We start from the raw sequence: 13,460 nt of genomic DNA on the forward strand, positions 1-13,460 counted from the left end.
AATACAACAAAAGGTATTTTTTTCCTTTTAGCTCAGCTGGAGCCATGTATTGATAAAAAGAAGCTGAGGCAAAGATGAAATGATCACTAAATGCACAAAAAAATATACGTATTAAAAAAGCAACAAACAAACTAATTCACCTCCAAGTATGTGTTGAATTCATAAAATTCTGCTAACACATAAAATCACATAATAAGTAATTATCTGGGAAATTTCCAGAATAAAACAAAAATATATTAACGCATTAGTGCCAAATATTATAGGAAGTATTAAGCAACCTGACAGTGCAGGTTGTATTTCTGGGCTTTTTCACTCATTTTCAGTAATGTCCTTGTACCCGACCATTTTCAGGGGAATATTTTTAATTTTTTAATCCATTTAACTTTGACCTATAAATGATTTAAGTGTTTTGTTTACACATTACAGACAACTTGGCAGATAATTTTAAATGTAAATCAGTAGCATCCAGGCTTACTTTTCCAAACTTTTGGTTCAAATCATCGCCAATATGCATGGAGGAGGTCAGGATGGAGTGGCTGCATTTCAGCCAGCGATGTTGGAAATTTTGTCAAAATTGTTCGAATTATGAATGCAGAGAAGTATCTTGAGATTTTGATGCACTATGCAATACAAATCTGAGAAGCAGAAGAAGCGTGGGATCATCTTGACAGAGAAAAGAACAAAAGGCAGCCAACATTCAAAGAAAAGCTTTGAATGTCTTTCAAGAAGCTTCGAGAACTATTCCTGAAGACTAACAAAAGGAATGACAAGAAAGCTGAGAGAGTTCAGACTATGTTTAAGAATAAAGGTGGTCAAACTAAATGTTGACTTTCAAGGTTGTTAGAATTACACAAATTCTTTCTTAGCCTTATATACTGGATTTTCATGCATGTTTGTATATTTTATTAGCTGCAACTATTTCCAATTTTCCTAGTAAAATATAACGAGATGAGGGGTGGCTTAAGACTTTTGCACAGCACAGCTTCAGTGTTGTTCTTTCATGTTGGAAGCACACTCAGCCTTCACTCACCACTTTGGGTTTAAACGGTGGCTGGATCTCTCTGTTGGCCAGGCGCTCCCAGTCGATGCGTCTGAAGAAGGCCTGCTCTCTGATGTCTCTCTCACCCTCCGGGCCACAGCCGAGACGCTTTGAGGGGTGCTTGGTCATCAGCTGGTGACAAACGGAGGAAGAAAAAGAAGAGATGGAGGCAGCTTGAGGGGAAGAAGGTAAAAATAGGAAAGCAGGAGGACTGTGAAAGGATCTTAAAAACTTAAATATAGAAATGGCAACTACACTTTATTTTTATTTTTTGAATCCTTGCTTCCATCGGCAACATTATGCAGAGCCAGACTGACACTCAACCAGCTTATATATATAGTTACAAGCAATCACGCCACCTTTTCATCAACAGCCACTTTTAATTTCAACTGTGAATCATTTGTTGCAAATGAAATGTGAAGAAAACAATAAGAGGGGTCAGGATAGTCTCTCTCGTCAGCGGCTCTGAGATGATGAATGATATTTTTAGTGGCGGGACGCAGCCACAGGATGTAATATCATAATAAATGAAGGCGGGTGTGTTATTAAAAACTCGATCAGACCGCGCTGGAATCTTAATAGAATTGTCTCCGGTTTCTAAATTTGCTGTGAAAACTCATTTCCATGTTGGTAAACAATCATAATAATGACGACCTTGATGCTGACTTGACTGTGATGATGTCACAAAGTCCCCAGGTGTGAGAAACCCCCCCCCCCCAAAAAAAACCCCCAGGTGGTCACTAAATAAAGGGTTAGTGTTGAAAGCCATGGAAATCGGTGATTCGATGCATTTTTCCACATAAATATTAGTGTGAAAAATTATTTCCTGCTACAGTGAAGCAGCATATTCTTAAAAAGGATGCTTAAAAATGACTGGTAATAATATTTATAATGTATTTACATCACTGTGGACCATGTTGCTAGGTAATCGTGCACAGCGTACATAAGTCGGATTGCTTCTAGTCACCGATTTAAGAAAATGCAAAAAAGCTTAAAAGTAGCTTAAAGTTGCTTGTTTGGTGTAATGGTGTGTGTCTGGTTCGAGAAACAAACCCTGACGATGACAAGTTGTACTGCTGTTACCAAAACTGGTCCAAACTGGGAGTCATTTTCCAGGCGTGGAGGGTGTAATGAAAAACATGGGACACATTTGCTGTTGCAGTGTTCTGTCTCTGCAGTTTTTTATTGCACTTTTATCAAAGTGCAATAAAAAACTGACTGGAGATCCCATGAGGAAGTGCATCTAAAGCAATAATGTTTTTAGCTACAACATGCTTGTACCATATTGGATCCCCTTTTGCTTTAATTCTTTGTCGCATAGATTTAAAAAGGTGTTGGAAACACTTTTGTGTTGTCATGATGGTATCACCCAGTTGCTGTAGATTTGTTGGCCGCACATGCTTGACGAGAATCTACCGTTTCACCACATCCCAAAGAGGCTCCACTGGATTGAGATCTGGTGACTGTGGGGGTCATTTCAGCACATTGCATATATTGTCATGTTCAAGATTATTTGAGCTTTGTGACATGGCACCACCACGCTGGTGGAAGCGGTCGTGGTCAGGAATAATTTTCAGGTAGTACTCAGGTGTGGCGTTTAAAAGATGCTCAGCTGAAACTAAGGTGAAAGAGTGTACTAAGGAAAATATCCCCCTCACCGCTATATCACCACCAGCAGGCTGAATCACAGATAAAGCAGGATGAATCAAGGCTTTCTTGTTGTTTATATCAAACTCTGAGCCTAATATCAGAATAGTGCAGCAGAAACTGAGACTCAGACCAAGCAACAGTAACAAACTGTACTCTTCATATTTTGTGTTGACAAGAGGGGAACACGATGTAGTCGTCTGCTACAACTTTCAACATGTTGCACATTCAGAGATGTTTTTCTGCAGCTTTTGAAGTAGCTTGAGTCTAACGAATGATTATTTCAGTCATTGCTCACAGGATATTTTCTCTTTTTCTCTGTAAATCTACATTTCGAAATGCACCGAGTTAATGCCATGTTATTGCTGATTAGATATTTCTGTTAATGAGCAGTTAATGAAGTGGTTAGTGAGTTAAATCTGCAATAATCACATCTGCTATCACGTCAATATGGACCAAAATCTGTGAGGAATGTTTCCAGGAGCTTGATGAATCTATGACATGAAGAAATAAGGCAGCTCAGAAAAGGAGGTCCAATTTCTGTTTTCTAGTTTGATCACTCATGTCTGACATCAGACAGGATTCTTTGTTTCATGATTTGAGCTTTGATGAATATAACATAATATTTTTTCATTAAATCATACCCGACTCTTGCACACGACAGCTACTGAAACCGGCTTTCTGTTATATCCTATATCATTATACCCTGGAGGTTCAGCTACCAGTAGCAGAGCGGTGTCCTGTGAAGTGACATTAATGACTTACCGAGCTGTGTCGAGCTTAAAGCCGGAGTTTTCTGTGGCTCTACCTGGCTAAACCTTTTTACTGCGGATCTGGTACTAATTGAATCTCAAGCCTTCTGCTCAAGGAGTTCTCTTAACAAATAAACAGATTTAGCAAAGAAGCAGGAGCCTTTTATCTGAAGTCCTTTGGCCTTTTACACAGTACTTACTCCTTTGCAGATGGACACAGCTTCTTTAGACATGGACTTGGGGTAGGACACGTTGTGCTCCATGATAGACTGGAAGAGCTCGTCCTCGTCTTCTCCATCAAACGGCGGCTGAAGAGAACAGAAGCAGTGTCGGAGAGTTCAGACAAAAGATGATGATGATGATAATGAGGATGACGATTTGCAGCTTGTTATGTGGAAGACACTTAGGCGGCAACTCCGGCAGGTGAAGGTGATTCGCTGTGGTGTTAAGTGTGTTATGAGGCGTCGCTATCTTTGTAAGCTGTTGTTGTACTTACGGTTCCCGTGTGGTTCACTCCAGGTTACTCAAAGCAGCGTCTCGTCTTATGAGCGGTAAACAAACAGCAAATCCTGGTATAACAGTTTATGTGATTGTTTCCAAGCATGACCCACCTAAACTAAGAAAAATGTCTTCCTCCAAACTGTTGCCTGGAAACTGGAAACCTTTTATTCACACCTTAAGTATCTGAGCCAAGATAACTTGTGATTTCTTTTTCCAAGGACACACACTGGTTATAATAAAAAGACGAAATATTGCAGTGCTTTGCTGCAGTCGCTTTTAATCTTCAATCAAAACCAAACTCTCTGTATTCACACAGATATTGTGAGGCTTCTCACTATTCTCTTTCATTTCTGAGCATTGGGAAGATAATTACTTGTCATTCCCCCTGTCTCTCTTTTTCTTCAACAAATTGCTCATCTTTCATTAATACAGCTGGAGCCACTTCAGCTAGCTGCCGTTTCCATCATCAGTTAATCTGATTACTATGCTAGCCGATCTTAATTAATTAATTTTCATCTAAAATGTCAGAATATAGAGAAGGAGAAAATGCCCCACAGTTTCCTAGAGATTGAAGGCACATCTCGAAATCTCTTTGTTTAAAGCAGATGGTCAGTGGCGTAGTGCAGGACCTCATCGGGCTCATCATGCCTCAAAACTCACAGGTTACTATAATGTGTGAAGTAAAGAAAGAAAGTGATAAGCTTTGTTGCTTTGTGGGAAGAAAAAACTCTGGAAGCTCTGGCAGAACCAGGAGGAGGGTCAGCCATGTGTTCCATCCAAAGTGGGATGGATGCTAGCTTTCCTAACAAGACCAGGTTTTCCAGGGGAACAGCCAATAAGACTTCAAGAAATCAGAGATCCAAATGACTGCAGGAAACGCTTTGACTGCAGGCTGTGCTTGAGTGGCAGCTAATATTAAAATGTGAGCTATATCTGATTAACTTGCAACAGGTTTAAGCACAATTTTCAGAATACATCTGTAAGTACAATTGGTGCATGAAAAACAGTGCATTACCTGTCCTGCCAGCATCTCGTACAGAAGAACTCCATAGGCCCACCAGTCCACTGATTTCCCATAAGGCTGGTATGCTATAATCTGAAAGTAATGAGAAAAGAAAATATATTCAAAAACTGGAATAACTGTGAGGGCATGAAGCAACAACATCCCTGCTATCAAAATCCTTTTCTAACCTGCCTTTATTCTGTCACTGCTGCTCGACTCTGCAGCAAAAGGTGATGACTGCAGTGTTGTACTGTATGCAACCAAAGGCAGACACAGTAAACGTATCAGAGAAAAGTGAACAAGCAAATCAACCACCATTAAACACATTCAGCTATTCCGAGCTTCCATAACAAAAGCGTTTTCTCCTACCATCCAATTTGCCATCCCACAACTGCCTCCCACACACAGACTACACACGCGAAATGATAATCACGGAGACGCTAAAGCAACGCGCTAAAGCACAGCTGCACACAAACGCAGCAATTTATGCAGCTCCCAAAGTTATAATTTGTAGCTTGGCTTTCTTGGGAGATAAACCCACAGCCACGTGAGGTGCAAATGTTTACATCTTTCTCTGGATTCATTAACTTAAGAAAAAAAACACAGTTTAGAGTTAAAGCCTCGTCAATATCTGTCAGTGTTCGTGCATATTTAAAGATCTAGAAAGTTATTAATATGTGGTGTTACTTTAGCAGCTGGAGAAGTAGTCAGGAAGTTTAAAAAAAAAGAAAGAAAATGACTAAGAGTAAGGGCTTCCCTCACCTCCCACCTGGGAGATGCTCCCCTCTGAATCATTGCAGACAGATTATTTATATATATTTATATATATATATATATTTATATATATATAATGCATGCACATAATACTAAACAAATAATCAGACATTTCATCACCCTGAGTGACTCATCTCCTCCTTTTACTCTTAACTCTATTTCTGTTCATTTTATTAGTGATCTGAAGTCTTTCTCTTTCTGAGCATCCACCCACGAATTATATTTTCTTTGAGCATCTGATTTCATGAGCCTCGGAGCAGCTCCGGTGCTCCTTGTCGTGATGAGTGTGAGTGGTTTAAAAAAAAAAGTGATTAAAAAAATTTAAAAAAACATCACAGATCACTTAAACGACTCTCACAGGCTTGAGAGATTTTTTGATATCCAAGAAACTTCAATTATTACTCCAATGGTTTCAATCTTTCTCCATAATTCACTAAAAGTTCTGTTGGATTCGACAGAACTTTTAGTGAATTATGGATTCCACAATTCGGTGTTTTTATGCACTCGTGAAAGACTTCCAAGGTCTATTTTTAGAAAAAATTAACATTTGAAGTGTTTATATGCGCTAAATTTATAAATTGTAAAGTTTTTATGGATTCTTTTTAAACTGTTATATTACTAGTATGGTTAATCTGTGGTGGGTCTTTAGGCAGAATTAAGTTATATTAAGTTATCAGTGCTAATTTTTTTTATTTGTTATCAGAATAGGGAGCTTTTAATTTCATTAATTTGCACATACACAGGTAGAAGAATTAAATTCATTCTCCAACCAGCTTGGTTTTACACTGTCCACAGAAACATCGACTTAAAGCAGCTTGCATGGCTTTATAGGTAATCTGTTTCAAACAGGCCTATAGTGCAGTACATGGTAAAAGATATGTTCCCCCCTCCACCTAACTACTGTTCTCTTTTTTTTAAAGTAGAAATCTAATTTAAAACAGTAAAAATCTTATTTTTCGTTTTACGATTTCAGTCACTGTAATGAAAATGCAAGTTAAAGTACTGGACAATCAGAAAGACCGACAAAACTCCATTATGGTATTAAACCAATAAGAAAGTTCCCAAATAACCTGCACTGTAATAATGTCGTCTTTGTTTTGTTACTCTCATTGTAATCCCTGGGTTTTGTTTTGTTTTTTTTGTTTTTTTGTTGCAGACATCTCACCTCCGGTGCGATGTAGTCTGGGGTGCCGCAGAAAGTGCGCGTGGTCATTCCTTCGTACATGTTTTCCTTACACATGCCAAAGTCTGCTATCTTGATGTGGCCCTCGTAGTCCAGCATCACATTGTCGAGCTTCAGATCCCTGCAGCAGAGGCGGCATTTGTGTGAGTGCATTTGTGACTCCTTTAACACTTCTTACATGCGGCTAAGCCAATATTTCTGCACCGTCTCTTAGCAGTTTATCTGCCTGCGGCGTACATCATACACTGAGTAATAAGCAGTCATTTCTAGGTCTGAAATTATTTTCCCATCAGCTTTTTATCTTTATGCCGTCGTTGCTCTTACAATTCAGCCCACATCTCTGCTTGTGTTTTATGTCTCGATTCTTCATTTTCCTCCCCACCCCCGGCCTTCTGGCGGTTACGTCTGTCACATACTAGACTCTGTATGTCAAGCAGAATGAACGTGAGCATTTGGCTGGAGTACTGAAAAGGAGCGGGGTGACCTTGGTCTCCTTCAATCACATTTTTTTTTAGAATTGAGTGATCAGTATGGATGTAATACCGTGGCTTAGGGAAAGACTGACGATCAAGGCGTAGCTACATGTCCATTTTAATCTCCTTGTTTAGGGGCTCAGGAGATAGAGCGGGTCATCTACTAACAGGAAGGTCAATGATTAAATCCTCGGCTCCTTCCTGATTATCACTGGGAAAGACACTGAACCCCAGGTTGGGCCCGGTGAGTCAATCGTCTGTACGAATGTGTGTCTGAAGGGGTGATTGAGGCTTGCACTTTTTGATTGAGTAAAAAAGTGCTCGAGTGTTAAACTTAAATGCAGTTAGTGATGAAACATCATGACAAGCATCAACACCTGTCACCCACCTGTAGATGATTCCCTTTCGGTGCAAGAAAAACAAACCGACAGCAATCTCTGCAGCATAAAACCTGCAAAATTGAAAAACAGACATAATATACGAGCCATTAAATAGGCTGTATATCTTCCCAAAAAAAAACTGGGAATATATTAAAGCAATACACAAGGTTCCCTTTCCCTAAAGAATAATAAATTACAAATCATAGGGTGACCTGACACTATGAGCAAGCCAGAGTGTGTCACTGAGGGAAAATGCACCAAATAAAAACTTTCAGCTGGGGTTTGTAATGCGTCTTTTCAGCAGACAGTGCTTCGTGTTGTAGATTGTCATTTTTTGTTGCGTTTTTTTCCCGCTCTCTTTTGAAAGCAGGCTGTTATATTTCGTGACACCTATTTGACTGACTAGTCTGCTCTGACGGACAGAATGAAAGAGTTGAAATTACAGAGAAGTGCTTTCTGTGAGGGGCGTAGACAGTATGACTAGCAGCAGTGTGGAGACCACAGATCATGGAGTGTCAATGAAATCCAGCGACAGCAGAGGCAAGCAAAATAACTATTAACCACTTGAAGTAGGGGAGTTAAACTCGTCTCAGCTACGACACGGGTGAACAATGAAGCATCGCGTTGATTGACGTTTAGTGGAGCTGTAAATACCCACACAACTGAACCAACCGTCAGGTGCAAAGCAGTGTGTAACCAGGTAGACGGGGCTTTAGTCACACTCATATTGTGACAGGAAAGGTGAATGAATGAAAGGTAGTAGTGCTTTTTCCCCCTTGTTGCATAAAACAATAATAAGTAGGAATGCACTGATCCAGCTTTTTCAGTTACAATCTGATTCGATATCTGCTGACGCCGAGTCTTCTTCAAGTTTTGGGCGTCAGTACAACAGATCATCTGCCTCCATCTCACCCTATCCCCATCCTCCTCCTCACAGCAACCCTCTGCAAGTCCTCCTTCACTCCATTCATCAGTCTTCTCTGTTGTCTTCCTTATTTCCTCATGCCTGGCAGCTTTATCTTCAACATCCTTTGTCCTGTATATCCACTATTCCTCCTCTGCACATTTGCAAACCTTCTCAGCTTTGCCTCTCTAACCAAATTTCTGTTGCTCTGATCGTTCTGATATACTCATTCCTAATCCTGATCTCCCTTGACGAAAATCTTATTAAGTACCGATCCCAAAATTGAATTAATAAGCCCTAGTCCCCATTGTGAGGAACAGAACGGGAATTATTTTTAAATGTTAAAGGCAGCATTGGGTCCAACTTAAACATGGCCTGAGTTCACAAATTAAACTGTCGCAAATAAAAAACAACTAGGAAGAGAAATTTACTGAACTGGTTTTGTGTTACCAAGACGATGACAGACAAGGCAATCAAAACACATGGAGCCATGCAAATAAAAGCTTATGCAAGAGGATGCACTTTCCCAACGTAGCCACAATAGCTCGTTTTTCAGCCAAAATAAGCTGTTTCTCTTAAGTTCTCTACAAGTGTTACCTGTTTACTTTTCTTACTCAAGAAATAAGCTGCCTGTGTAGGTGATACTGCATGTCCAGGCTTCGTCCTCACTCATCTCCCTCCATGCTACATTACATCATAGAACTGAATTGGATAGATGGGGCCATACATCAGCTTAGAGTCACCAGTACAAATACCAGAATGGTGCATCCTGAATACTCAGACACCACTGGCCCATGAGCTGCACCGAGACTCTCCGTTTTCAACCTTTTATCTAGCATAATCATATTGTTATATTTAAAATATAACATATCTTAGAATCACCTAAAAATAACGTTATTTCAATATGATTTTCCTCTTAATTTGACATTCACCTTGTCATTATGTACCAGGTTAAAAGGAATACCATAGTTCACACATTACTCTACTATAGTACTGGGGCATCATTACTGTAAGTATGTGTACTTTTAAATAACTTGATGTGACTATAAAACATGTAAGCTGCCTGCAGGATATCAACATGCAACATATCAACATCCTTACACAGCCTGTGGCTCCTTAAACTTGCCCATACGCTGGATATGATACATGAGGTCTCCTCCGTTAATGTACTCCATCACAAAGTACAACCGATCCTACACACACACAAAAAAAGAAGAAGACCGAGAAAAAAAATTGTTATTGTCCAAGATTACATAAAGATAAACACCTCACACTGAAAGAGCTTCAGAAAACAGCCTGTGAATCTGATGCAGATCTAATATTCAGTGTCTAAAAGTCTACAGCCATATATCTTAGAGTTACAGTATAATTCAGACTGAATACATTCTTCCATTAAAGCCTGCTGTACAGATTATAGATCTATATTATAGGACACAAAGGTTTGATCATTAAATATAATTTTATTTAAGGACTCCTTGAGTCACCCTGTCTACCCACAGAGTTGACGTCATACAGGAGGACTTTGTATTCAAAGGGTGGTCTCAGTTCAGTTTCAATTTTCTCTGCAGGAGCGCCGTTCAAATAAATGTAAGTAGGAAAAAGCAAATATAGACGTAATGACCGACACACACAATAGGACACACAGATTGAGCACTAAGTAACGGCTCCCTTTGTAAATTAAACTGATATTTTTGGAAGTATGATTAAAAACTTCGCCGTCAGCAGGGGCTGAAGTTTCTACACACCACTGTCTGGAAGCAGGAGTGGAGCTGCGTGAGGAAGGGCGGTTTGTCTCTCAGGGCCAAGACTCTCTTCTCCACCATTGTGCATTCAACGTCGTCGTCCTGGATCACGACATCTTTCTTCAGGATCTTTATAGCGTACAGCTCCTCCGTCGACTTCATCTCAGCCAGCATCACCTGCAACGGGGGGAGACGCCAAGAGCCAAAGCCACCATAAGACAAAGATTTTAAAAAATCAAGCAAATGAAAAAGCACAGGAGCATCTATTTTCTCTCACCTTGCCGAAGCTGCCCTTCCCGAGCAGAGCCAGGAAGTTGAAGTCATTGAGTCGGACCCGGTCCATATTCCCTGACGGGAAGCTGAACCGCCGGTGGTCTGATGGTGTGATCACTTTCTTACCGTGTCCCAGCTTTGCTTTCTGCAGAGACAGACGTGTGTTAGGATACAGACTGCATTCACTCACGTGCCAAATAGAGTCAAATTAGTGTTTGAGCGTGGATAAGGTTTGCACATTTTTGTTCTGTGCTTCAGATTTTGTTTTTGCTTGTAAATAACTGTAAGCATGATCCCAGCAAAGTTCAAGAAAAGAACTTAATCACCACCACCTTAATTTGTGACAGTCAAGAGGATGAAGGAAGTATACATGCCACCTGTTGTTGTTTTCCAGTTTATGATAAGATATAAAAATCAGAAAACCATACTGTAACAACTCACAATGTAATACCAACAAAAACATGTCAAAATGTGATAAAAATATCTTTCTGAATGTTTGAAAATGCAACAAATTCTAATAAATTATGGTCAACGTGACAGTTCTTTACACAAAAGCATGCTGTGACATATTTACACCTCATTTAAGGTTACATTTTACAAATGGAGTTTTCGTGATTTGTTACATTTTCAATCTCTCTGGAGATATTTTAAAATGTTTCGCATGCTGACAATCACATTAATGCATGGGAGTTGCTTCTGTAATTGTTAGTTATTACATTGTGATATCGTTACAAAGAGCAATGACAGACACATGCATCCATACAAAAAAAAAAGAAAAGAAAAACAGGTTTGCTGCATAATCACAAGAAAATATAAAGTCAAGCTTGTTTAATCCTTCCAGAGCCGACAGTAATCAGCATCTAATTTTTTCTGGCACGCGTGGCAGTTTCTTTGTTATATTCAAACATCCTCGGTTATTCAGCGAGATCTCACTACTGGTGCATTTTGGGAAACTGTCTGGTGGACAGTCAGCGGGGGTTGCCAGTGTTGTGAGGATCCCTGTTGTTATAATCACTGCTCTGCTGAGCATCTCTGAACAAAAAAAAGGGGCAATTAGGACCCTGCCAGCTCCCATCACGGGTCCAGCGGTTGTCTGTTTCTGTCAGATGGAGCACACAAAAAACAACAACAAAAAGAAAAACATACAACCAGTGTGAGCCACGAGAGCCGTTTCCAGGACAACCGTTTCTCTACTCTTTACTAAATGTGACGGTATACTTCACATAATGCTTATCACATATTTATTGGACTCAGGTCAAGTGGTTCTACGCGTACATCTGGTTAGGTCAGTTAGCAGCTGATTATTCTAAACATTAAGTAGGTATGTCAGTAAACAAGCAGGGCGGGATGAGTGATTTTCATTTTGACCCTGAGTGCTGCCTGATCCACTAATTCACTGCGGTTAATGAATTTCACCTGACAGTCCAAGTGTAATTGAGGTGGAGAGGAGACAACTGTGATGAAAATGAACTGACCAGATATTTGCAGGAGTGCGCAAAAGCGCGGGAGACAGGAAAAATCTAAATAAACAGCAGTCTACAGTCAGCGTGACCACACCCGAGGTTCCCTAGGGGGGTAACTCCACAGCTGAGGTCAGCTCACAGCAGCTCACAGTGCAGGCCAGAGTACAGGCCATATTTAATTTGGGGTTAAAATCTCCCTTTAATGCAATTTTAGGTTTTACAGGCCTAAAAATAAAATGTGGAAACATAAAAATATGAGATAAAAAAAGTATGCTTTTGTTTTGAAATTGCACACAAAATTGTTTTATGTTGCTAGGTAGATCTGACATGCCGCATTGCTGCTGCTCTTTTTATTAAATAGTAACACATTTGAATAAGACGATAAACACTAGGTCGTGCTGTTGATTGCAACTGAGTTTAAGTTCAGCTTCCACCGCTTGCTCCACTGATACCCTTACCTTGGAAGGACACCTAGTGGTCATTCCTCAAACACAAAACTGCACCTATCTAACATGCACCAGCTGCTGGTATATAGCGTATAAAAGGAAACCGGCACGTCTCCAACACAAGCGCTCACACAATATCGACACAAAGATGCTGTGGCCACACAAAAGTTAGGCAAACCTAGGGATGGGTACCGGTATCCGGTGCCATGATGGCACCGGTTCTGACATAAACGGTAGTAACCAGACCGAAAAGCAGCGCACATTTCGGTGCTTTATTTCGGTGCTTTTTTTTCCTGAGATGTGATACACTTTGAATTCTAGCCAATCATTTTACGTTTCCGGGGATAGTAGGCGGGTCCAGGTACGTACGTTCTTTTAGAGCAGAGCTACAGATTAAAAATGCCCAAGGCGAAGCGGTCAAAAGTCTTGCTGTACTTCACAGCAAAAGATGCAAACTCAGCAGCCTGCAACAAGTGCTTTAAGGTGATACTGTGGAAAGGAGGTAACACCTGAAATCCGATGAAACACCTGGCGACGCATAGCGTTTTTTTTAAAAGCCGAAAAATGCGCCGTATTTGATAGCTTGCTGCGAGACCTCACACCGAGCGCATCTACTGCAGGTGTGGTGCCTGTTATCGGACGAAGAGTTAGCAACATCCCCCAAAAAGCTGAAGAGTAGAGTCCTGGCCCCTAGCCCTGCCAGTGTAGCAGAAATGATGAGGATGATGATGGCAGCAGCAGCCGTTCTTCTCTGCGTGAGTAGCTTAATGTTGTTCGTGTATAATTTACGTTGAGTAGGCTAACCACGTTATTACATTAATGTATGTAAGGTGAACTAGCAAACACCATCATAGCTACATGCGGCTGTCTTCTTGTTTGA

General features: G+C 40.3%; 1 protein-coding gene across 3 annotated transcripts in view; it reads right to left on the reverse strand.

Moving 5' to 3' along the window:
• prkcab (protein kinase C, alpha, b) overlaps positions 1 to 13,460 on the reverse strand; it is a 120,630-nt gene that overhangs the window by 2,609 nt on the left and 104,561 nt on the right. For 2 of the 3 annotated variants that reach the window (XM_085155873.1, XM_085155872.1), the window contains 8 exons: positions 10,676 to 10,816; positions 10,402 to 10,575; positions 9,758 to 9,849; positions 7,761 to 7,823; positions 6,882 to 7,020; positions 4,955 to 5,035; positions 3,639 to 3,746; positions 1,031 to 1,171 (listed from right to left, as the gene is read on the reverse strand). In XM_085155873.1, coding sequence (XP_085011999.1) covers positions 1,031 to 1,171; positions 3,639 to 3,746; positions 4,955 to 5,035; positions 6,882 to 7,020; positions 7,761 to 7,823; positions 9,758 to 9,849; positions 10,402 to 10,575; positions 10,676 to 10,816 — 939 coding nt within the window. The remainder of the gene's footprint in view (positions 1 to 1,030; positions 1,172 to 3,638; positions 3,747 to 4,954; positions 5,036 to 6,881; positions 7,021 to 7,760; positions 7,824 to 9,757; positions 9,850 to 10,401; positions 10,576 to 10,675; positions 10,817 to 13,460) is intronic. The other variant, XM_085155874.1, reaches the window with a different exon arrangement.

Source organism: Neolamprologus multifasciatus, chromosome 4 (genome assembly GCF_963576455.1).
Source record: "Neolamprologus multifasciatus chromosome 4, fNeoMul1.2, whole genome shotgun sequence".
Lineage (NCBI taxonomy): Eukaryota > Metazoa > Chordata > Actinopteri > Cichliformes > Cichlidae > Neolamprologus > Neolamprologus multifasciatus.